Here is a 24454-nt window from a genome sequence, read left to right as displayed (position 1 = left end):
CGCGGCAGATGCAGGCAAACCCTTTCTGGGGCCATCCGTGATCACAAAAAGTGAATCCGTCTTACGGAAGGATTCCGTAGCTTTCAGGTATACCCTGATTGCCCGAACCACATCTAAGGAATGCAACGCATGTTCCCGATGATGCTTGGGCTGAGGACACAAGGAAGGTAGTACAATATCTTCATTCAGATGAAAATCTGAAACCACCTTAGGAAGAAAAGATGGCTTAGGATGAAGTACTACCTTATCCCTATGAATCACTAGGTAAGGGGACTGGCATGATAATGCAGCCAGTTCTGACACCCTGCGAGCAGAAGTAATAGCCACCAAGAAGGCCACCTTCTGGGATAAAGTAAGCAAGGGAATCTCCCTGATGTTTTCAAAGGGAGGTTTCTGTAGAACCGACAAAACCAAATTAAGATCCCAGGGCGGTAAGGGCGCGCGGACTGGAGGAGCCAGGTGCCGCACCCCCTGGATGAAATTCCGCACCAAGGATTTGGTAGCTAAAGGTTTCTGAAAGAAGATTGCTAATGCTGAAACTTGACCCTTGATGGTGCTCAAGGCTAGCTTCTGCTCAACCCCTTGTTGCAAAAAGGCCAATATTCGAGTCACCGAATAGGTACGTGGAGGAAATCCTAAAGATTCGCACCACGCAATATAAGTCTTCCATGTGTGATAATAGACTTTGCTGGAAGTCGCTTTCCTTGCTTTAATAAGGGTAGGAATGACTGAAGTAGACAAACCTCTGTCCTTCAGTACTTGGGTCTCAATGGCCAGGCCATTAAACCCAGCGACTGTAAAGCATGATGGTAAATTGGTCCTTGAGACCACAGACACTCCCTGAGACGAAGTTCCCACGGAACGTCTACGACTAACATGTCCAAGTCGGCCAGGCCGGCTTGAGGAGGCCAGTCTAGAATTTCTAGGACCACTGGCGCTGATAGAATCTGAACCAGGCGTCCCTAGAGGTATCTGGCCCCGACCATCCGAGAAAGTCTGGTCGTTTTCTGTTCCCACACATTTATCAGATACCTGATAGTTATCAGGAAAGGTGATCTTTTCTGGTTGAACCTCAGGGACCGAAGTCACCCGACTAGAGGCTACTTGGCCTATCTGGTCAACCAGATCCGATTCCTGTGAGGTATCGGGACTAATCTTAGGAAAAGGTAAAGGAAAAGATCTATTCAGGGAACGGTAACTACCGCTTCCTGTAGTACTTAAATGTTGGAAGGGAAGAATCGCACCGGTAGTAGTGGTTGATGCTCGATCTAATGTCCTGAATACCGGTGAAAACGTCCCCCCACCCTGAAACCAGGTGGGGGCGCACCTTCAGGCTGTGTACTCCTTTGCTTCGGGTTTGGCTGGGTTGGTCCTTTGCTTGTCCGACCAGCCCTTCTTGAACCCTCCTGGAGGAGTCTTGCCTTTCCCGCTAGTACCAGCCGGGCGCCCTTTATGGGCGGTAAAGAAAGGTCCTCGCTTGTTGCGAGGTCCCTTCGCTTTAGCAGCCTGTGGCAAAAAAGTGCTCTTGCCCCCAGTGGCATCCTTAATGATTTCATCTAGGTTGGCCCCAAATAGACGATTCCCCTGAAAGGGGAGATTTGTCAAGGTCTTTTTGGAACCTAGGTCAGCTGACCAGCATTTTAACCACAGCACACGTCTGAGGATCACCGCTGTCTTAGATGCATGCCCTAATAAGGGAGTAGTGTCCAAGGCTGCGTCACAGATAAACTGTAGCCCTTGTATAATCTGTTCCATCAAATCAGATGTCTCCTGGGGAATATCTTTTCCCCTAAGATCTTGGCGTACCATTTTCGCCCATTCCGTAAGTGTCTGGGAAACTAGACCAATAACAATTACTGGTCTAAATGCTGACCCTATCAGAGAGAAGATGGTGCGGGACTCTGCTTCCATCTTTCGATCCACCGGATCCTTAAAGGACGAAGTGTCCTCCACTGGAATAACCGTGGCTTTATTCAGCCTGGAAATAGGTGGATCCACCACTGGTGGTACCGTCCATTTCTTAACCACTTAAGCCCCGGAAGATTTTACCCCCATTCCGACCAGGGGGTATTTTGCGATTCGGCACTGCGTGAATTTAACGCACAATTGCGCGGTCGTGCGACGCTGTACCTAAACGAATTTGACGTCCTTTTTTTCCCACAAACAGAGCTTTCTTTTGGTGGTATTTGATCACCTGTGCGATTTTTTGATCACGCGCTATAAACAAAAAAAGAGCGTCAATTTTGCAAAAATAGCAATATTTTTCACATTTTTTTATATGAAATTCCCCCCCAAAAAAATGTAAAAATCAAAATTTTTAAAAATTTTCGGCCAATTTGTTTTATGCTACCTATGTTTGGTAAAAAAAAATCGCAAAAAGCGTATTTTGATTGGTTTGCGCAAAAGTTATCGCGTTTACTAACAAAGGGAAAGATTTTTGTCATTTTTGTTGTTTTTTTTTTTTAACGCGTAATGGCGGCGATCTGCGATTTTTTTTGCGGTACTGCGACATTGCGGCGGACAGATCGGACCCTTGACTGACATTTTTGACACTTTTGGGGTTACCAGTGACATTTCTACAGTAATCAGTGCTATACATATGCACTGTTACTGTAAAAATACACTGGTAGTGAAGGGGTTAACTTTATTTGGAAGGGAGGGGCTGTGTGTGTCCCTAGGGGCGTGGTTTCTACTGTGATTGGCTGTGGCTCTAGCTGTAAGGACACTGATCAACGGATCTACATACCAGATCCGTTTTATCAGTGTCTTTGCAGCGAGGAGAATGACAGGCAGTTTGTTTACACAAGCTGCCTGACATTCTCCCTCTCCCCCGCCGATCGCCGAGTGACCGGCGGACATCGGGTCCGCTGGTCACACGCGCGGGGGGGTCCGTGACCACGCGGGAGCGCGCCCCCGGGGGCGCGCGCTCGCTCCCTAGACCCTCACAAGCAAGCAACGTAGCCCTACGTTAGTTTGCCTGTGAGGGGCTGACCGCCGACGTAGATAGTCGTGCGGCGGTCGGCAAGTGGTTAATGATGGATTCCTCAAACGGATAGCGTCTAGCAATACGCTTGGAAATAGTAAAGGTACGTTTAGAATGCTCCCATTCTCCTTTAATCTGATTACCGAAACATTTAGGTACAGGAAAAACCTTCACCGTTTTGATGGGCTTATTAGTACCAAAAGGAATCTCTGTTTCAGTTGCCTCTGCCGGTAAAGCCTCAAGTTTTAAGGTTTCCTGCACTGCCACAACTAGTGCGTCCACCAATGCTTCTTCCTGAATTATAGCGGGAGAAGAAGCGTCCTCCTCACTGTCTGAGGGGGCTTTACCTGGGATAACAGCCCTTGCAGAGGAACCTGCAACTGCAGTGACCATCTCTGAATCAGAGTCAGAGGTGTCAGATAGTATAGGGGTAGGCGGGGGTCGCTTCCTTGACCCCCGTCCCTGACAGGCCGCCTCCACCCGAGCCACCATAGACTCCAAAATTGCTGTAAATGACTCTATACTCTGTGCACCGGCGGGTCCCGTGGCCCCCTCGAGGGAAACAGGTGGGGGAATATGTGTGGCAGGGTCCATGATAATTCCAGTCACTTCCTGGATAATATGATTCAAAAATAAAAAACTTTTTTTTTTTTTTTTTCTCAGACCCCCAGCGCCACAAAAGCCCCTTAGTGTTACCTGCTAGGGATCCCTATCGATCGAGAGAGAGAGATAGACCCCCAGGCTCACCACTTGATGCTCAGAGTTTAACTGCAACAGGTTAAAGCGCTGTCTTGACAAACAGGAAGTCTTTTGGCTGGCTGCCCAGGAAGAAAGGAGGCGGCTCCGCCCCTCTGCACGCCTTCCGGCGCCTCCCCCAAGCTCCACGAGGTGTTAGATCACCTCAAACATGGCCGCCCCCATGCTGGAGACACGAGGCTACGCCAAAATGGCGGCTCGTGCGATCCAGCAAAAAAAAAAATGGCGGCGGCCTGTACTGAATAGCGGTGTGCTGCAGGGCACACAACACTCTCTCTGCATGGGGATATGGCGTGGTTGGCGGTACCGGCCCTGGCGGACCGCATGGCCATTCGGGAGGCCTGCTAATAGCTGGAGATCTGATTAGGAAGGCAGTCTACATGTCCGTGGCTTCTGACTGGTAGGTAGCTTATTCTTAACACCGTAAGATTCCCAGAATGCCACAGATTACATCTTTTTAACATGTATACAATTAGATTGTTAGCTCCCAAACCAAGCCTCCTGGCTTTTTGCACATAAAATCACACTCAAAGTAGGAGGATCTGTGTCATGTTATAGGATAGAGAGGGACTCTATCTTACCATACAGAGAGGGGCCCGCGTTCACCACAAGACCCTTAGGGGAAAAGGGGGAACATACTACTCACCATACCGGAACCAGGCGGGCACCAACTCCTGACAGTACCCCTCTCCACCGGGGCGGGAGGGCTGTCGACCGATACGGACGCCGTGACTCATGGTCTTTGGCGTTTCAGCGAGACGTTTAACTCGCGTGAACAGTCCTTTAATGGGACTTTGTCGCGGCCGACCCAGCGCGGAGCTATGGCCTGCACGCGCTCGTAGGCTGAACTGGGGTGACCACCGGATCTCAACATCCAGCCCGTCGCCCAGTTCAGCTTTCTTGCTTGAAGATCTCACAGGAACACTGGAGAAAAAAAGCTGTCTAAAAAATCCTTTAAGAAAAAATTCTTGCCAGGACCTAAGATCCCAGCAAGGTATCTAGGTCCTTACTCCTAACTAGACAGAAAATAACTGATTTGCTGAGGCAGAGAGAGAGAGAGGATATACCCTCTGGGACTGCCCCTAGGGTGTGGCCAGAGCTTTTTAATTTCCTGTCTAGTCCTGCTCCTGTGGAGGCAACATAACCCGAAGGTGGTGTATCACCGAGGACTACGTCTGTCAATGAGCGCTAGAGAAAACATGTTTTCTTTCTCCTTTTTGGTTTTTATACTTCTTAGTTGAGCAATGTATATCCTTTTTGTTCTGTATGTTCTAAGGGTGTAAGATGGGGTGCAATTAGTTTTGTGAATACTCTGGGAGTGGACCAAATGGCAGTGTGACAAACTAGAAATTGTTTGTCTCCTACTACTAAGTGCAGAGAGCACTGATAAGGTAAAAGGGAATATGCAGATAGGCATCTTGGATGTGCCAGGTATTCTTCATTCCAGAGAGTTAATAACTTAGCTTGCTGATTCCATATGAAACTTTTTCACTAGAAGTTATTTCTTTAGGGATTTTAGGTCCAGGATAGGACAAATAACACTGTTGGATTGTATTACCATGAACAGGCTTGAAAAGAATTGGAACCTGTCCTCTAGAGGTACTAGAACTACTGCCTAGAGCAAGAGATGGTTCAGGGCAATCTGCAATTCTGATTTTCTTTAGCAGATTTTGGTTGGTTTGAGGGAAGAAAGCGGTGAGGGAACGAAGCTGAGAACTTTATTTTTGTACCCTTTTAAACCACCGATTGAACCCATATTTCTGGGAAGTCTTTGACCCAGAGACAGGCAAATGTATCAGATGTCATTCCCAGTCTTAGGAATGTGGGTGTATCTTCATTGTAAAGAGAGATTTGGGGTGGACATGGTGGTTTTTGTGTTCCAGGTTTTGTGTCAGAGGGAAGGGCTGAATGTTGGCTTAGCAGCCGAAGCCTGGGTAGAACCTTGAGGTGCTCTGCAATTTGAGGGAGAAGGCGACCATGATGAAGGGGATTTCGGAACCTTCCACTGTAAAAGAAGAACCCTTCCCCGTGACATCTTTGATGAATTTGTCAAGTGTCTCATCAAAAGAGATGTCCTGCTTTAAAAGGCATATGTATAAGGCGTCTTTTAGAGGCTACCAGGCTCTGAACCACAAGATTCTGAGCATGTAAACAGAAATCAGAGCTATTCTGGAGGAGATCTGTGTCATGACTTATTCTAGGACATAAATACAAAAGAGCATGGCAGAAGGTAATTGCTGTATTTGGCAGGCCTACAAGAGTAACGAGAACCTTTAAAGTGGTTGTAAACGTTTACATTTATTTAATTTTTTTATTAAAACACCAAACATGGTAAACTGAGATGCTCTGTGCAATGATTTTACACACAGCAGCCCTGATCTTTCTCTTCTCAGGTCCTCTGCCGGAACTCCTGGCTCCTCCCCCTCGCCGAGTGCCCCTATAGCATGCAGCTTGTTCTGGGGGCACTCGTGCATGCGTTTGTCTATTAACAGAGTGTGGCTTCGTCCCCACCCCCACTCCCTCCTTACTGGCTGTGATTGACAGCAGCAGGAGCCAATGTCTACCGCTACTGTCTGAGACAGGAGGGAGAGAGCCAGGAGAGCTGCTGCTCTCGTGCAAATGCTGGATTGAGATCAGGCTCTGGTAAGTAAAAGGGGAGCTGGGATTGCATGCAGAAAGTTCATTACCTAATGCAGCTAACTACACACATTATATATGCCCATGCAGGATCCAATTCCCAAAGCAAGATTACAGGATGTTACCATGGTTCGGGGTTCAGGTACAGTTCCCAAGGTTTTATTGAGGTTGCACCGATTCTGATGTAATGCTTCTATGATTGTATTAGAAAATGGAGAAGAGTTGATTAAAGAACCTGAAGTTAAAATAATAAACAAGTTAAGCTAAGAGTGATTTTTTTTCCATGAACGAGAAGTGGGCCATCCCCTTAAGACACTAGCAAAAAACGGAGGTTTTACAGAGTGGGGTAAGGTTATAAGGTGGCACCCAGTGAGTGTCTCGCAAAAGCCTTGCCAGTGTCTTATCCCCTGAAGGTACCAGCCTATAACCAGGGTCTATGAATTTTAAGCCTGTATTCTGTACTGTAAGATCAAGATGCACTTGTTCGTCGACCACACAGTACCCCAACGTACAGTATCTCACAAAAATGAGCACACCCCTCACATTTTTGTAAATACTTTATTATAGCTTTTTATGTGACAACACTGAAGACACTTTGCTACAATGTCAAGTAGGGAGTGTACAGCTTGTAAAACTGTGTAAATTTGCTGTCCCCTCAAAATAACTCAACACACAGCCATTATTGTCTAAACCGCTGGCAACAAAAGTGAGGACACCCCTAAGTGGAAATGCCCAAATTGGGCCCAAAGTATCAATATTTTGTGTGGCCACCATTAGTTTCCAGCATTGCCTTAACCCTCTTGGGCATGTGGTTCACCAGAGCCTCACAGGTTGCCCCTGGAGTCCTCTTCCACTCCTCCATGACGACATCACAGAGCTGGTGGATGTTAGAGTCCTTGCGCTCCTCCACCTTCCATTTAAGGATGCCCCACAGGTGCTCAATAGGATTTAGGTCTTGGGACATGCTTGGCCAGACCATTACCTTTACCCTCAGCTTCTTTAGGAAGGCAGCGGTCGTCTTGGAGGCTGTTATGTTGGAAAACTGCCCTGCGGCCCAATCTCCAAAGGGAGGGGATCATGCTCTGCTTCAGTTTGTCACAGTACACGTTGGCATTCATAGTTCCTTCAATGAGCTGTAGCTTCCCAGTGCCGGCAACACTCATGCAGCCCCAGACCATGACACTCCCACCACCATGCTTGACTGTAGGCAAGACACACTTGTCTTTGTACTCCTTACCTGATTGCCACCACACACGCTTGACACCATTAGGACCAAATAAATTTATCTTGGTCTCATCAGACCACAGGACATGGTTCTAGTAATCCATGTCCTTAGTGTGCTTGTCTTCAGCAAACTGTTTGCGGGCATTTTTGTGCATCATGTTTAGAAGAGGGGTGACAGCCATGCAGACCAAATTAATTGCAGTGTGCAGTGTATGGTCTGAGCACTGAGAGGCTGGCCCCCAACCCCCTCAACCTCTGCAGCAATGCTGGCAGCACTCTCACGTCTATTTCCCAAAGACAACCTCTGGATATACGCTGAGCACGTGCACTCAACGTCTTTGGTCGACCATGGCGAGGCCTGTTCTGAGTGGAACCTGTCCTGGTAAACCACTGTTTGGTCATCGTGCTGCAGCTCAGTTTCAGGGTTTTGGCAATCTTCTCATAGCCTAGGCCATCTTTATGTAGAGCAACAATTCTTTTTTAGATCCTCAGAGAGTTATTTGCCATGAGGTGCCATGTTGAACATCCAGTGACCAGTATGAAAGAGTGAGAGCAATAACACCAAATTTAACACACCTGCTCCCCATTCACACATGAGACCTTGTAACACTAATGTGTCACATGACACTGGGGAGGGAAAATAGTTAATTGGGCCCAATTTGGACATTTTCACTTAGGGGTGTATTCACTTTCATTGCCAGCAGTTTAGACATTAATGGGCTGTGTGTTGAGTTATTTTAAGGGGACAGCAAATTTACACTGTTATACAAGCTGTACACGCATTACTTTACATTGTAGCAACAAGTCATTTCTTCAGTGTTGTCACATGAAAAGGTATAATACAATGTTTACAAAAATGTGAGGGGTGTACTCACTTATGTGAGATATACAGTATCAAAGTCTACGCGTATTGGGGGTCGCTATCCTAAAAGAAACTGCGGCTACACAGCCAGGGCCAAAAACCAGGACTGCGCATGCGCAAGCTAAGCCTCAGTTTCACCTGAGGCATCGCACATGCACAGAATGGCCCGGAAGCCACCAGCCACGGAGACTGGCAGCATCAAGAGCAGTGTGAAACCTAAATGTGCTTCAGCCATCATGTGAGGCTGCATACTACTAGAACCAGGGAAAAAATTAAACAAAGAAAAAACAAACAATTAACAGGCAATCCATAAAACAAAAAAAATGTATCTGCGGCACTGACATAACCCGGTTACCGGAAGCAGGAGATCAGCTGCATAATCTACTCTGGGCACAGTTAATGGCCACCCGCTGATAGCAGGGCTCCTGACCAATGCAAAACGCCCACCGATGGCAGGGTCCACTTTTCCAGGCAAGGATCTTCTGTATATGTTGTGCCATAACACCACCCCACTAATAGCTGGGGACATGGAAAACAATCAAGCCACCCTGGAAGGCTAGAAGACTCCTGGATGCTGCAAGACGCTCCACTAATCTGCACAGCTGCTCCCTGAACAAGACCAGGCCACCGATACTTTCAAAAGGTAGGAAAAGAAATATCAAACATGATGGGTCCTAGGAGGAGGACAAAAAAAGGAATGCGGCCTCTTGTTCAGCCTAAACATTTTTGGGAGTGGGGTCCTTTAGGGTAGGGCCGAGGGCGGAGATACCTAAACGTATGCTGCCATGGAGTCCTTTCAGGAAAAACAGAGTTAGGTACCTGGCAACTCTTTTTCTAGGAAGTGTTCCATGGCAGCATCTGAGAGATAGGGTTCCTCCCACCTGTAAACTGGAAACACAATGTCTACCATTATAAAAAGTTTGCACGTAATATAAAAGTACCAAAGGAACAACAAATGATTATCTTGCCTTTTCACTGAAACCAAATAATTCCCCCCCCCCCTTTTTTTTTTTTTTTTTTCTTTTTTAGGAGGGAACGAGTGCTGCCCTGGAAAACTTCCTTGACAAGGAGTTACCAGGTACCTAACTCTGTTTTTCTCAAGTTGTCTTCCAGGGCAGCATCTGAGAGGTTGTAGCAAGGAATACTTACTAGGGGGGTCTACCGCCTAGAGAACTTTCCTACTGAAATTTTAATCTTAGCTGGACAGGCGGTCAATGCGATAGTGCCTTACAAAGGTCTTCAAGCTCGACCGTGTCGCTACCCTGTAGCCTGTATCCTTCTGCAAAGGAGGAGGCCCAAGCTCTGGTAGAGTGGGCTGTGATACCCTCAGGCGGACGTAGACTTTGGGACTGGTATGCCAGTGCAATGCCCATTTTAATCCATCTTGCTATAGAGCTCTTTGTAGCTTGATGACCCCTATTTTTTCCTGAGTACAGAACAAAGAGCAAGGAAGTCTTGCGCCAGTCTTTGGTCCTTTCCAGGAAAGCTATCAGGATTCTGTTGTTGTCTAGTTTGGAATAGGTTTCCCTTTTGTTGCTATGGAGTTTAGCTGGGAAGGAAGGTATGATGATGTCCTGTGACCTATGGAATGTTGAGAAGACATTTGGTACAAAGGCTGGGTCAGGTGAGAGGATTACTTTTTAATAGGATCGTACAATATGGTTCCAGGATTGATAGTGCCTGAACCTCACTGACTTTTCTTGCTGATACCAGCGATACCAATACTACAGTTTTTAGTGTTATTGTTTTGTCTGAGCATTCATCTAAAGTATAGGAGTAGAGAGGAGTAGAGAGGAACCCCTTTAGTACTGTGGATAGATCCCACGAGGGGAATTTTCTATACCTTGTTGTTATTTACTTTTTTACCGATAGGAGGAATAGTTTTATGAGCGATCTTCCACTAGTCTTTCATCAAGGAAGGAGAATAGTGCTGCGACCTGCACCTTTAAGGTGTTGTGCAATAACCTGCCAACTGCACTGTCTTGACGAAAGTCCAAAATGGTTGGAATAATTTTTTCCCCCAATCTACTCCTTTCAAATGCCAAGATACAAAACTTTTTTCGAACCTTCTTATAAAATTGCTTAGATGATTTTCTTCCTACTAGCCCAGATGGTATTCACCACTTTGCCTGACAGGCCTTTGTTCTGTACCATTATTCTTTCAGGAGCCAGGCTGAAAGCTTCAGTATTTTGACGCTTGGGTGCCGGATTGGCCCTTGAGTTAGTAGTCCTGTTTTGCATGGCAATGGGCGGGGCAGCCAACAGCTCATGTTCTTTAAATGGCTGAACCATGCTCTTTGAGGCCAGTAGGGGGGCGATCAGGATGACCGCGGTCTTCTTCTTGATTTTTTGGATGACCCTGGGATCAGAATTGTTGGGGGGATTTCATCACGTAGCGGGAATGACCAGCCTTGTGCCAAGGTATTCACCCTGATGTTCCAGACCTTTGGGAAGAGGGAAAAGAACCTTGGGACCTTGTTGTTGTGCTTTGATGTGAATAGGTCTACCGCCTCTTCAATGAGGTGAGTGACCAGTCCTGTCTTCAAGTGCTTTGGGCCAGATGTTCTGCTAAGTGCGCTCCCCAGCCTTAGGTGCTGGCATCTGTGGTGATGCAGGTCACATTATTTTGTGTCCACAAGTGCCCCTGGCTGTGTGGTTTTAGCCACCATTGCAGCAATGATCTTCTCTCTTGTGGTAGTGTGATCCAGGACTCTATGGATCGGGGGTTTCTGTCCCACTGAGCTAGGATGAAGTTCTGCAATGGTCTTGTGTGCAGTTGTGCCTAGGTGATGGTCGGTATAGAAGAAGTCATGAGGCCCAGCACCCTCATGCTTTTTCTGATGTTGACCGCATTGGTGAGACATAAGGTCTCAACTTCTTCCGTTAACCTTACTATCTTGTCTTGTGGTAGAAAAATCTTTGTTTTCTTCGCATCCAACACATACCCTAGGTAATTTACTTTCTATCTGTTTTTATTTAAGAATATCAGATAATCAGGAATACAAAATAAACCAGGTTTACCATCCAAAGAGAATAACATCACACATGAAAAAAATTTTCGCAAGGAAATAGGAATCATCAAAACAAAAGATAATAAAACGTTTCCAGAATTGGAATGCACCAAAAGGTAAACATAACAGGATCATTAGATAAGCACAGAACTAAGTTAAATATTTTTTTGTGTGTCTAATAAAGTATTTATGGTTTCAAGTGACCTAGAAAAGTAATCATAGGATCCCAATAAATCAGAGTTTTTAGTGGAAAACATATATTGGAAACCAAGACAGGTAAAACCTGGTCAGTGGTAGGAGGTTGAGGTCTAAAGGGCGGACCTAGGGTAGCTATTAAAGCCTTAAAGAGAAAAGAACAGAAAAGTAGAAGGAGAAAAGAGTTGATGTAGAAAAAACAAGGAAGATAAAAAGAAGAGTGACCGACTAGGAGTGAGCTATCCCAAAAATCATGGAACCAAAGGGATCTTAATGTAGTTTGCCCATGGTTCCCATATGGCTTTAAACCTCTGAGTGGAATCCAAGAGCAAGCTAACCATCTTTTCCTGGGCCATAATCCAGGTGATTTTCTTTTTTGCTACTTGGACAGAGACATAAGGTGCCTTCCATAATTTGGCAATGGTTAATTTGGCCCCAAGGAGGACGAAAAGGTCTTTGCATGTTCCTGGAGGCTGATTCCACCAGAAGGTTGAGGAGGGCAAATTGAGGAAACTTTGTGATCGGAATACCTGAAAATCTTCTGAAGCAAAGAGAATATTTTGTTCCAGAAGCTCCTAAGTTTAGGGCAATCCCACCATATCTGGAGCATGTCACCCAGATGTTCACAACCTCTGAAACAGAGGGGTGAAGCTGAAGGTGTCATAACTCAAATTAGCTTCCACAAGGCCAATATTGAGCACCCCTTTTTAGGCCTTAAAGAAGTTCCTATTCAATACCCATTCTTGTGAAAGATCCCAGGCCAACATAAAGAAGTTTGAGTGTACAGAGGAAAGCACCTTGTAGATAACTGAAATCCCCCCTCCATGCTCTGCTGCTTGATTGCACCATTGTTCGTACATGGTGATGTTGGACCCTTCTGTTTTTGAATTCCAAAGTTTATGTACAAAATTTGAGAATAAAAGCAACAAAAAGTTCAGAGGAAGGCATGTCTAAATTGCAAATACAAAAAGCCTTAGTGAGTGGGCCCAAAGGTCGTAGGAAGTGTCCAATACTGTAAAGCCCCTTGTTTAACCACCAACCCTAGGTAATTTACCTTTTGGCTAGGGTTTAGGTAGGATTTTTGTTTATTATCCACCCTAAACTTTTTAGAGGATTGATACTCGAATGGAGGTTGTCTGTCAGGGTTTCTTTTGTGTTCGCAAAAAAAAAAGGAGGAGGTTGTCCAAGTGTGGTACGACTCCTATGCCTTTTAGCCTTAGACTCTTCAGAGCCTCTGCTAGGATTTTGGTAATAATTCTGGGTGCTGACAAAATGCCAAATGGCAAGAAGGTGTACTGGAAGTGAAGGGTGGCTTTTGGCTCTTGCATCGTGAATCTTCGAACCTTGTGGTGATTTTTCTTTATTGGTATGTGCAGGTAGGCATCCCGCAAGTCTACCATTGCCATGAAGGCTTCTGGCAGTAGCAAGTTTCTCACCGAATAGATAGACTCAGTACAAAACTTTCTGTATTTTATTTTCTTGTTGAGGGGTTTTAGTTTCAAAATGAGCCTGTACTTTCCGGATGGTTTCTTCCTGGCAAAGATGAGCGAGTATAAACCTAGTTTGTCCTGTGGGACCGCAGAAATTACTTTTTGTGTTAGGAGGTTTTCTAGGGAGGACAGAAACCCTTCTGCCCTCTGTTTGTCTCTGGGAAGTGAGGTCACCAAGAAACTGATTGGGGTGGTGTTGGGAAAATTTTATTGTGTAACCTTGTTCTACCGTGTGAAGGACAAATTGGTTTGTGATAATTCCTTGCCATTTGTCTATGAATCAGGAGAGTCTGCTGGACATCATTGTCTTTTGGTGTTGGGCCAGGGAATCTGGAGGATGAGGTCATTCCTATTTTTCCTCCTTGGAAAGGACCATCGCTCCCGTTTCATTTTGCTTGTAGCTTTTTTTTTTTTTTTTCCGCTGCCAAAAAGTCCCTTGCTTTGTTTTCCCTTTCGTCTGCGGAAACCCCTTTTTCCTATCCGCTGACCTGTCAAGGACCTGCTCCAAATCTGGGCAAAAGAGAAGGTTGCCTGCGAAGGGGATACCACACAACTTGTTCTTTGATGCTCCTGCTTCCCTTGCCCTCTTTAGAAGGGATTCCGCTTTTTTATTTATGGGGTCTTTTAAAGTACTGGAATCTTCAAAAGAAATCTCCGACTTATTTGCTATTCTTGACAGTGATGCGTCTTCCTCGGGGCATTTGCCCCAGGTTAGCGTGTCCTCTTCTGCAAACGGGTACCTGCGTTTTATTGCTGGTGGTATGAACAATCTCCTCTCGGGTTCTTCCCATTCCTTCTTTATGATGTCTTTCATGGATTGATGTACAGGGAATGTCCTGGGTTTCTTTGGTTACAGTCCCTTGTACATTGTGTCATGTAAAGACAATTCTGATTTTTGTTCTTTTATTCCTAGTGTGTGTCTGCAATTGGCCTCAATAGTTCCTCAGTGTCCTCTGTCAGAAAGAGTAAATTTTGGGAGTCTTCTTCCTAATCTTCTGAATCTGAGCATAGACCGGGTGGCTGCCAGACTGGTGGGAGGGTTGCTCCTTGGCGCTTCTTTGGCTGGGTTTTGGAGGTTTTTAATGTTCACAACAGTGTTAAAGGTGTCCCACATTTCCTTTTTGAAAGTTGACATAAGCTCTTTGAAGCGCCCGTGTCTCTTTTTGCTACCAGCTTGCTGATACATTTTTGGCATAAGGGTTTCGTCCAATCTGACGCTAATTTGTGATCGCATGAAGGGCATGCCTTACTGCTGGTCCAGGCTTTTTTCTCTTCTGGGGCTTTTGTCTGTAAGTAAGAAAAAAGGGACCAAGCGTGAGGAAGATGTAGCCTGCTGTATACCCCTATATAGCCTGGGGAGTCGGTGAGAACAGAGGTGGCCCGTGCATGCTCTGACTTACCTTGGAGCTGTCCTGTTTTGCAGGATCTGCAGGGCAGGGTGATGCAGCTTTCAACATGATTAGCCCACTGAGCCTGCTCCAGTTGCTCTTTTTAAGGCTTCCCAGCTCCTGCTCCTGCTCTGGCGCTGCCCCAGCTACCTTAATAGAGGTATGTGTGGACACATACCTCTCCATGTGTCTGTGTCCTGAATAGATGCTGTATCCAGATTGACTGTCGATCTTGCAGCCGGAAGTGACTTCACTGCTGTGTCCTAACTTTGCTTTCCCCCTCCGCGTCAAGGTGCCCACAAAAAAGATGGTGCTGGCCAGAAGTGCGTCGCCAGAAGTGTGTCCCTGGAAGTGCGTCATTGTTAGGTCCGCCCACCAGAAGAGACAAACTTGGAGTCCCAGGATTCACCCGACGCCGTCTTGCTACACCCTCCAAACACCAGCAGGGAGAGGAGAGGGGAGGATGGATGACGGGAAGTGCTACTGCACTCCAATTCCGGAGGGGGGACTCAGGGAGGCATCCTGAGATACCTTGTTGGCTAGGGGGACAGTTGCTTACCCCCCCCAATGGGGCCGAAGCCTCAAGACGATGGGATCACTGTGTGGGTCCCTGGAGGCCTTTGCCTGTGTGTTTACACGTGGGAGGAGCACTCTCTCTCAGATGCTGCCCTGGAAAACGACTTGAGAAAACTTTTTAGGAGTGACACATGCTGATAACAGAGGAACAAAGCACCAAAGAGAAATGACACTTAGAGCTTTGGAGATAGACAGAGTACACTACAGATATACAGTATGTGCTTTGTTCAGATTTCATGACTGAGGTTTACAACCAATTTAATAGTTCAGTGTCCTCTGTATAGCATTGCCAAATACTGTATATCATGCTATATAAATGTACAGTATAACAACTTGTTACTGTGGTGGGATATTTGCTAAATTTTTAAACGTAATTTTTCTTGTTTGGAGGTTTGCAAATGGCCAAATTAAATGGGGGCTTGGTTGAGCCGAACCTTCAGCTGCAGCAGAAAGTGGAACATTTAATATCAAAATTACAACTGCTGGTAAATGTGACATACTCCTGCTCAGAAAGTCTGTTAGGGAGCTGGCAGCCATTCAAGCACACACAGAGAAGAAAAAAAAAAGTTTGCGGTCACCTCAAAACTATGACAGACCCTCAAAAAAAAAAAGAAAAAGGGGTAGAGTGCTGTGGATACTGTGGGTGACACCCAGGACACACCTTTATTTACAATCAGCTGCGTGGCCTGAGAGCTGTCATTTACAGTGAGGGATGGGTCATTGGGTGTTCATTGTGAATGACGAGGACCTGCTTTGCCGGACAACATTATTCCACCCATATACTTCCTAAAGCTAGCCATATGTTATACAGTTTTCTGGTTTAATTTCCTTTAGATTTACCTTCAATTACGTAGTGCAAGGGCCTGCCTGACTGCATACAAATTTAAAGTGTTTAGGTTTGACATCATATTATATGGTTTTGATAAATCTAAAGGAAAATTGTAGAATGTATGGCCAGCCTAAGGGCTCTTTTATACCCAAAAAGAAAAAGAAAAAAAAATGTCAGCGCCTAATCCATAAGAAATAGCAGCTTGCAAAACAGTGTGAACATATAAACACCAGTGAAATAAAAGGATGCAGCGCTAAACAATGTTATAAAGAGTGTCTGAAAATCAAGTCCATCAATGAAACATAAGTTCAGTCAACTCATAAATCCAAGTGGATGACAATATTCTGTGTCAATATAAATTCAATGCCGATACCAGCTAGTGTTTCTTCAACAAAGTAAAAAGTGAACTCTCACCAGACCCATATGCTGTCTTATCAGGACAGCTGAAAGCGTGTGATATGAAGCCAGAGAAATCAGGCGAGGAATGATCTTCTTATCCCTTTACCGGACTTGCTTTCCTCAGATGTTAAATCCAGAGTGGCTAATTAACCGACAGGAGAGAAAAGAAATCTCCTCATGGTGTAGTATTTATTAAAACTTCCACAAAAGTTAAAAACAATGTACAAAACACACATAGAGATCCATACAGTGCAACAACATATATAGCACTTACATATGGAGACACCAGACTGAAAAGACTGGCGGCTTATGGACCTCTGGCATATAACCATATGCCACATTTAATAAATACTACACCATGAGGAGATTTCTTTTCTCTCCTGCCTGTTAATTTGTCACTCTGGATTTAACATCTGAGGAAAGCAAGTCCGTTAAAGGGATAAGAAGATCACTCCTTGCCTGATTTCTCTGGCTTCATCCATCACGCTTTCAGCTGTCCTGATAAGACAGCATATGGGTCTGGTGAGAGTTCACTTTTTACTTTGTTGGAGAAACACTAGCTGGTATCGGCACTGAATTTATATTGACACAGAATATTGTCATCCACTTGGATTTATGAGTTGACTGGACTTATGTTTCATTGATGGACTGGATTTTCAGACGGTCTTTTATACCCAATTTGCTCTTTGGAGAGTAATTCTCTGTGAATCGCTTTTGAGATAGTAGTGCTGGCAGGGCTGACAGGCATTCAGGAGGGGGGTTGGCGGTGTTGGGCATCGTGATTGACTATGGATTTACACCAGAGGAAATTTTTTTTTCTTTTTAATAAAGTACTTGTCAAAACTGCCTCCTGTCTTTTTGTACTCCATATTCATTCACATGGGGGCTTCCAGATTCCAATAAGCCCCCTGCCTGCGGACCCCCACAGCCCTGGCACCTTTGGCAACATGGGGACAAAGTGCTTTGGGAGCCCCAAAGCACCCCTAATGCTGAGGGCATGTGGATGACCCCACACACATTTTATTATTTTTTGTTAAATGTTCATTGGCAGCAATTCTATTTTTTTTTAAACATTGAGCTATCAGCAGGAAACCCCGCTGACAGCTGATGTCTCATATGATGTTAATGACGCGGCGGCCGCCCACTCCCTAACAACCATAACAGTTACAGTGGCGGCTATTTAAAATGTTTGTTAAAGACATCATCTACCACCGGCGGTAAATTACTACTAACATACCGCATGACTCCATTAAATAACTCATGTGGTATTTTAGTAGCGTTTTTTTAGTGAATGCCAAAAAAACTTTTTGAAAAATGTTATGCGGTAAGATACTGCTTTGTGAATGGAGCCCTATGTAACTGGGAAATTTCAACTTAAATTTCACATGCTAAAGGGTGTCACTTTTTCATTTTAGAAAATTGTGTGGAATGATTAATACATAATTGGAAATAAATCAGAAAAACTGGATTTTGTCTTACCGTAAAATCCTTTTCTCTGACGTTCACTGATGGGACACAACTCAATGTCTTCTAGACCATTGGGCTTTATGCTGCTCTCTCTAGGAGCAGGACTTGGCGGAAACCTTTTAGGTTACACCCCTGAGGCAGTCCTAGAGGGTATACAATCTTTTCTTGCTTTAGGACTTCAGTTTGTAACAAGCAGTGTCAGAAGAACACATAACTCAACCCAACAGAGGGGCGGGTGCTGTGTCCATCAGTGAACCTCAGAGAAAAGGATTTTACGGTAAGACAAACATCCAGTTTTTTATTTCGTTCACTGATGGACACAGCTCCATGTCTTCTAGACCATTGGGATGTCCCAAAGCAGTATCAATATGAGGGATGGGAAAAACACAGCAATACGTAGAATTCCCAACAAGGCTAAATATAGCCAATCAGGTAAAAAACAGGAGCTCAACCAGGAACAACTGGAGCTCACCACCAGGAAACAAATTACACCCTCAAGAAGCAGAAGCCTCTGCAACCGCAGCCCGCAAAACTTGCATCCGAAGATGCAAGTACAGCCATCTTTTTAAACTTTTGTGAATGTGTGTACAGACGACCACATAGCCACCATGCACACCTGAACCACTGATGCCTGATGATGGAAGGCCCAGGAGGCACTAAGCGCCCTCGAAGAAAGCGCTTTAACAGGGAAAGGAGGAACCTGACCCTTAATGGAATAGGCCTGCACCACAGTCTGCCTCATCCACTTAGAAATGATCACAGCAGATGCGGCCTGCCCCTTACGAGGTCCATTCGTAAGAACAAACAAAGAATCAGATTTTCGTATCGGTTCAGTCACCACTAGGTACACCCAAATTGCCCTGACCACAGCCAAGGAAGTCTGGTGCCACCAGAACGACTGGAATCCCTTCTACCTCGATTCTGCGTAGCAATTGCATTGAAGGAAAGGCGAAAATCAGACGATACTGACCACAAGGGGCCACCAGGGACTCTGTGGCGTCGACCAGAGGATCCAAATGCCTTGACACCCTCCTGTTGAGACGGGAGGCCAGCAGGTCCACATCGGGGGTCCCCCACCGAAGGCACAGTTGATGAAACACCTCCGAGTGAGGAGACCATTCTCCCAGATCCAACATCTGCCGACTGAGATAGTCTACTTGCCAATTCTCTACCCCCCGGAATGTGCACAGCAGAGAGGGCCAAAACATATACAGTATCTCACAAAAGTGAGTACACCCCTCACATTTTTGTAAATATTTTATTATATCTGTTCATGTGACAACACTGAATAAATGACACTTTGCTACAATGTAAAGTAGTGTATAACAGTGTAAATTTACTGTCCCCTCAAATTAACTCAACACACAGCCATTAATGTCTAAACCGCTGGCAACAAAATGTGAGTTCACCCCTAAGTGAAAATGTCCAAATTGGGCCCAATTAGCCATTTTCTCTCCCCGGTGTCATGTGACTCGTTAGTATTACAAGGTTTCAGGTGTGAATGGGGAGCAGGTGTGTAAAATTTGGTGTTATCGCTCTCAGTCTTTCATACTGGTTTCTGGAAGTTCAACATCGCACCTCATGGCAAAGAACTCTGAGGATCTGAAAAAAAGAATTGTTGCTCTACATAAAGATCTAGGCTATAAGCAGATTGCCAGGACCCTGAAACTGAGCTGCAGCACGATGGCCAAGACCATACAATGGTTTAACAGAACAGGTTACACTCAGAACAGGCCTCGCCATGGTCGACCAAAGAAGTTGAATGCACGTGCTCAGCGTCATATCCAGAGGTTGTCTTTGGGAAATAAACGTATGAGTGCTGCCAACATTGCTGCAGAGGTTGAAGGGGTCGAGGGTCAGCCTCTCAGTGCTCAGACCATACGCCGCACAGTGCATCAAATTGGTCTGCATGACTGTCATCCCAGAAGAAAGCCTCTTCTAAAGATGATGCACAAGAAAGCCCGCAAACAGTTTCCTGAAGACAAGCAGACTAAGGACATGGATTACTGGAACCATGCCCTGTATTCTGATTAAACCAAGATAAACTTATTTGGTTCAGATGGTGTCAGGCGTGTGTGGCGGCAACCAAGCGAGGAGTACAAAGACAAGCGTGTCTTGCCTACAGCTGCATGAGTATTGCTGGTACTGGGGTGCTACAGTTCATTGAGGGATCCATGAATGCCAACATGTACTGTGACATACTGATGCACAGCATGATCCCCTCCCTTCGGAGACTGGGTCACAGGGCAGTATTCCAACATAACGGCCTCAAACACACCTCCAAGACAACCACTGCTTTGCTAAAGAAGCGGAGGGTAAAGGTGATGGACTGGCCAAGCATTTCCCTTGACCTAAACCATACTGAGCATCTGTGGGGCATCCTCAAATGGAAGGTGGAGGAGCGCAAGGTCTCTAACATCCACCAGCTCCATGATGTCGTCATGAAGGAGTGGAAGAGGACTCCAGTGGTAACCTGTGAAGCTCTGGTAAACTCCATGCCCAAGAGGGTTAAGGCAGTGCTGGAAAATAATAGTGGCCACACAAAAAATGGACACTTTGGGCCCAATTTGGACTTTTTGACTTAGAGGTCTTTTCACTTTTGTTGCCAGTGGTTTAGACATTAATGGCTGTGTGTTGAGTTATTTTGAGGGGACAGCAAATTTACACTGTTATACAAGCTGTACACTAACTACTTTACATTGTAGCAAAGTGTCATTTCTTTAGTGTTGTCACATGAAAAGATATAATAAAATATTTACAAAAAATGTGAGGCATGCATCACTTTTGTGAGATACTGTAGTTCTGCCCACCTCAAAATACTGGCCACTTCCCGGGTTGCCAGGGCACCCTTTGTGCCTCCTTGATGACTGACATATGCCACAGCCGTAGCATTGTATCCGCACAGGGCATCCCTGCAGAAGATCCGCCCATTGAGACAAAGTCTGATCGCCCAAAATCCCAGGATGTTGATCGGAGGCCTGGACTCCTCTCGAGAACTCCAAACACCTTGGGCCGAGTACATTCCCAAGACACCTCCCCATCCAGACAGACTGGCATCCGTGGTGATCACAGTCCAAGACAGGGGAAGAAAGGATTTTCCCAGACGAAGGGTCGGGGAGCGGAGCCACCATAGCAGAGACTCCCTCGAACCCCAACTCAAGAGGATCAAATTGTCCATGGACAGAGGATCCTTGTACCATTTGGTCAGAATCTCCCTTTGCAGAGGTCTGGTATGGAACTGCGCAAACGGAACCGCCTCGAAGGTGGGAACCATCAGACCCAGCACTTGCATGCAAGTCCTGAGGGACGACTGACGATTGGACAACCGGAGCCAAACCCCATCCTGTAGCTTCAGGAATTACACCCGAGGAAGAAACAATCGGGCTGATGTTGAGTCCAGCCTCAGCCCCAGGTAGTCCAGCTTGGTGGACGGAGGCAGTGCCAATTTCTAAAAATTTAGTGTCTATCCAAACTCCTGAAGCGTTCGCCCAGTAATGTCCAAGTCGGCTTCTAGAGCCGAGAAAGACTCTGCATGCAGAAGCAGATCGTCCAGGTAACCCAATACCGCAATCTTCTGTCGTAGCAAGGCCAGAACTGGGGCCAAAACCTTTTTGAACACCCAAGGAGCTGAGGCGAGACCAAAAGGTAAAGCTACGAATTGATAGTGCTACTCGCCCACGGCAAAACGAAGAAAACACTGATGCCCGACATATGTTGGAATATGAAGGTAAGCGTCATTGAGATCGATAGAAGCCAAAAGATCCCCTTGATTAAGAAAAGCTACTACCGTGCGGATGGACTCTATATGAAACTTCTGAACCCGCACAAAGTGGTTCAGAGCCTTGGGATTCAAGATCGGACGAACCTCGCCTTCCTTCCTAAGAACTGTAAACAGATTTGAATAAAATCCTTAAAAATTTTCTGACTCTGGAACTGGAACTGCAGGGCTGCCGTCAAGGCCACCAGGGCAGGCTGAGACCCAGAGGGTCCTGCAGCTTCCAGGAGTGGGTCAGGTGGTGATACACGCTCCAGAGGCTCCATTGCCAACAAGGGGTGAAGCGGAACCACGCCACAGACAAACGAGAAAAAACGGGGGACCCCGCACACCGCTGGAGCACTGTATATAGGAAGGCTCGTACCCCCCAGAGCTGGAAAGCGGCAAACAGCCTGCCACACTGCGATAGAAAAGGAAGAGGAAGCGCCGACACTGACACTAGAGGTCCCCGCAGCTCGTTACCGCACTCAGACTAGTAGAAAATGGCCTCCGTAGTTCTCTATGGGAAAACCAAAAACATGGCCGCTGGACTACACAAACATACCTGCCGAAGCTGGGAATTCCGAATCCATTGCAAAAACGGCGGCACTGCACGGGACCCAGGACCTCACTGGACCCCAGGGAAGAGGTCATGCACCAGGAGGGGACCCCCCCAAAGCACCCAGGTACAGGCACCCAAAAAAGGGGAGCACCGACAGCGGCACCCACTACTCTCCGGCCCAACACCAGACAAGCCCCCCTACCCAAATGCACCTATTAGGGGGAGGAAGGACATATGAGGGAGCCTATCATCCCCTGGGAGGGCCCATGACCACCCGAACAATTCCGTAAGAAAGGAGGGGGGACACTACTCACCACACCACTGCACCAGGTGGGCGCTACTGCCAGCAGTCCACCGTACCATCTTGGAATGGGGGTGCTGTGGCCTGAGGTACGCTGCGACTCTGATCGTGACTGCTGTCGTGACCAGGGCTATGGGACCTCGTGAGGTGTTTCACTTCCCCGTCTAGTGGGGCTATGTCACGGCCAACCTAGCACGTAGCTAATAGTTGCGTCACGCTCACAGGCCAGACTGGGAAGACCATAAGGATCTAGGATATCCAGTGCGTCGCCCAGTCCGGCTGTTGATTGTAGTTCACACAGGAACAAGCTGATTGTAGTTCACACAGGAACAAAAATAATAAAGAAAAAGTAACAAATTCCATATAAAAAAGGAAAAAAAGCCAGGACTGCAGATCCCAGCAGAGAGCCAGGTCCTTACTCCTGACTAGGCAGAAAAAACTTAAGTGCTATAGCAGGAAGTGATGGTATACACTCTGGGACTGCCTCAAGGGAGTAACCAAAAAGGTCTCCGCCTAGTCCTACTCCTAGAGAGAGCAGCATAAAGCCCACTGGTCTACAAGACATGGATCTATGTCCGACAGTGAACGAAAGATAAATATATTTGTATCCTTTTAAATCACAATATACTGTAGATGTTATTTTAAATTGTGAAACTAGAAATAAGGAGGCAATGCAAATTTACACCACAGAGTTTTGATGCTAGGCAGGGTTCAAAGCTGTTGTTAGGTACCTGCTGCTGAAGAGGAGAGGTCACTCCTTGTGTTTGTAGTTCCTCCTCATTTTCAGATACTAAATCATCCAAGAAATCCTCTCTGTCACTATCTTTCCATCTTCTGCCCATCTAGGATGAACCATAGAAAATTAATGTGATGAGTCCAACAGATTTAAAGGTACATCATTATATTTTTTAAAGGGATGTCATGTTTTGCTAATTAATATAATTATTGAAATCTTCAAAAAACGTTTTGGAAATGTTAACACTGCATATTTAAGGGACCTTTAAAGTCAGAGTCAAACTCTGCCCAATTTGTATGAAGTAACAAATATCAGCAACAGAGAGTGAACAGTTTAGTAAAGAAGCAAAGTTCACTTTCATTTTGCTGCTCAGAAAATACACTTATTTCAATGGGCAGCTGGGCTTACTGGCAATAGAACAATATTCATGTCGTACATGACCTCATGTGTCCATGAGCATGAGGTCTTTGGGTACAAGGACTGTGACATATTTTACTGTGTTTTAAGTTTTAAGCCCCTGCCACTGTTACCACAGTTTTGCTACACCTATAATTTGCCACAGCAGGCACAGCCTTATTGTTCCCCTCTGGGTGCCCTGAATAGACTTAGATCTCAATATCTGCATTGTTCTGTACACAAGAAAAAAGTCAAAACAAAAACTATGAAGGCTAACACGAATACTTACAGGCACCAAGGGTCATGATATATTTTGTTAATGATACATGAACGGATCAAGTTCAATGTTATCAACAGACAATATCTTTATTCTTTTATTTCATCAAGTATGGCTACATTTTATACAAGCAATTATTAGAACTTAGATCTCCAGTAGCAACTTGATTTTTTTGCAGTAGAATGGGTAAGAGTTAGATCAGCTGCTAGGTTTTTATAGTTGTGTCTTTGCTAGGGAGAACTCCCTTTGCTTTCTCTTTCTCAACAGCAGGAACAATTTTAGTAGAGTGGGGAAGTGGGAAAAACCCTCCCAAACACAGCTGGTAATAAAAAACCAACAGTCTGGTCAAACATTCCACTTCAATTCTGGCACTAGATATGACTCTATTCCAGCAATGCAAAAAAAGCAAAAAAAAAAAAAACTGGCCTTTTGTCTTACCTTAAAATCCTTTTCTCTGATGTTCATTGATGGACACAGTTCCATATCTTCTCGACCCTTGGGTTTTTTGCTGCCCCCCCACAGGAGTAGGACACACGGCGGAAAAAAGTCTGACAACGCCTATAGGGCAGTCCCAAGGGGTATACTCCCGTTTCCTGCTATAGGTCTTCAGT

The 24454-nt window shown here is 45.7% G+C and overlaps 1 protein-coding gene across 1 annotated transcript in view; it reads right to left on the bottom strand.

Moving 5' to 3' along the window:
* The window catches only part of PDZD4 (PDZ domain containing 4), a 279356-nt gene that overhangs the window by 57478 nt on the left and 197424 nt on the right, over nucleotides 1-24454 (bottom strand). Inside the window, exon 7 of the mRNA XM_082262609.1 lies at nucleotides 23166-23276. Coding sequence (XP_082118735.1) covers nucleotides 23166-23276 — 111 coding nt within the window. The remainder of the gene's footprint in view (nucleotides 1-23165; nucleotides 23277-24454) is intronic.

Source organism: Pelophylax lessonae, assembly GCF_965119305.1.
Source record: "Pelophylax lessonae genome assembly, chromosome: 7".
In the NCBI taxonomy this organism is placed as follows: domain Eukaryota; kingdom Metazoa; phylum Chordata; class Amphibia; order Anura; family Ranidae; genus Pelophylax; species Pelophylax lessonae.
This window is presented reverse-complemented; position numbering and strand designations above follow the sequence as displayed.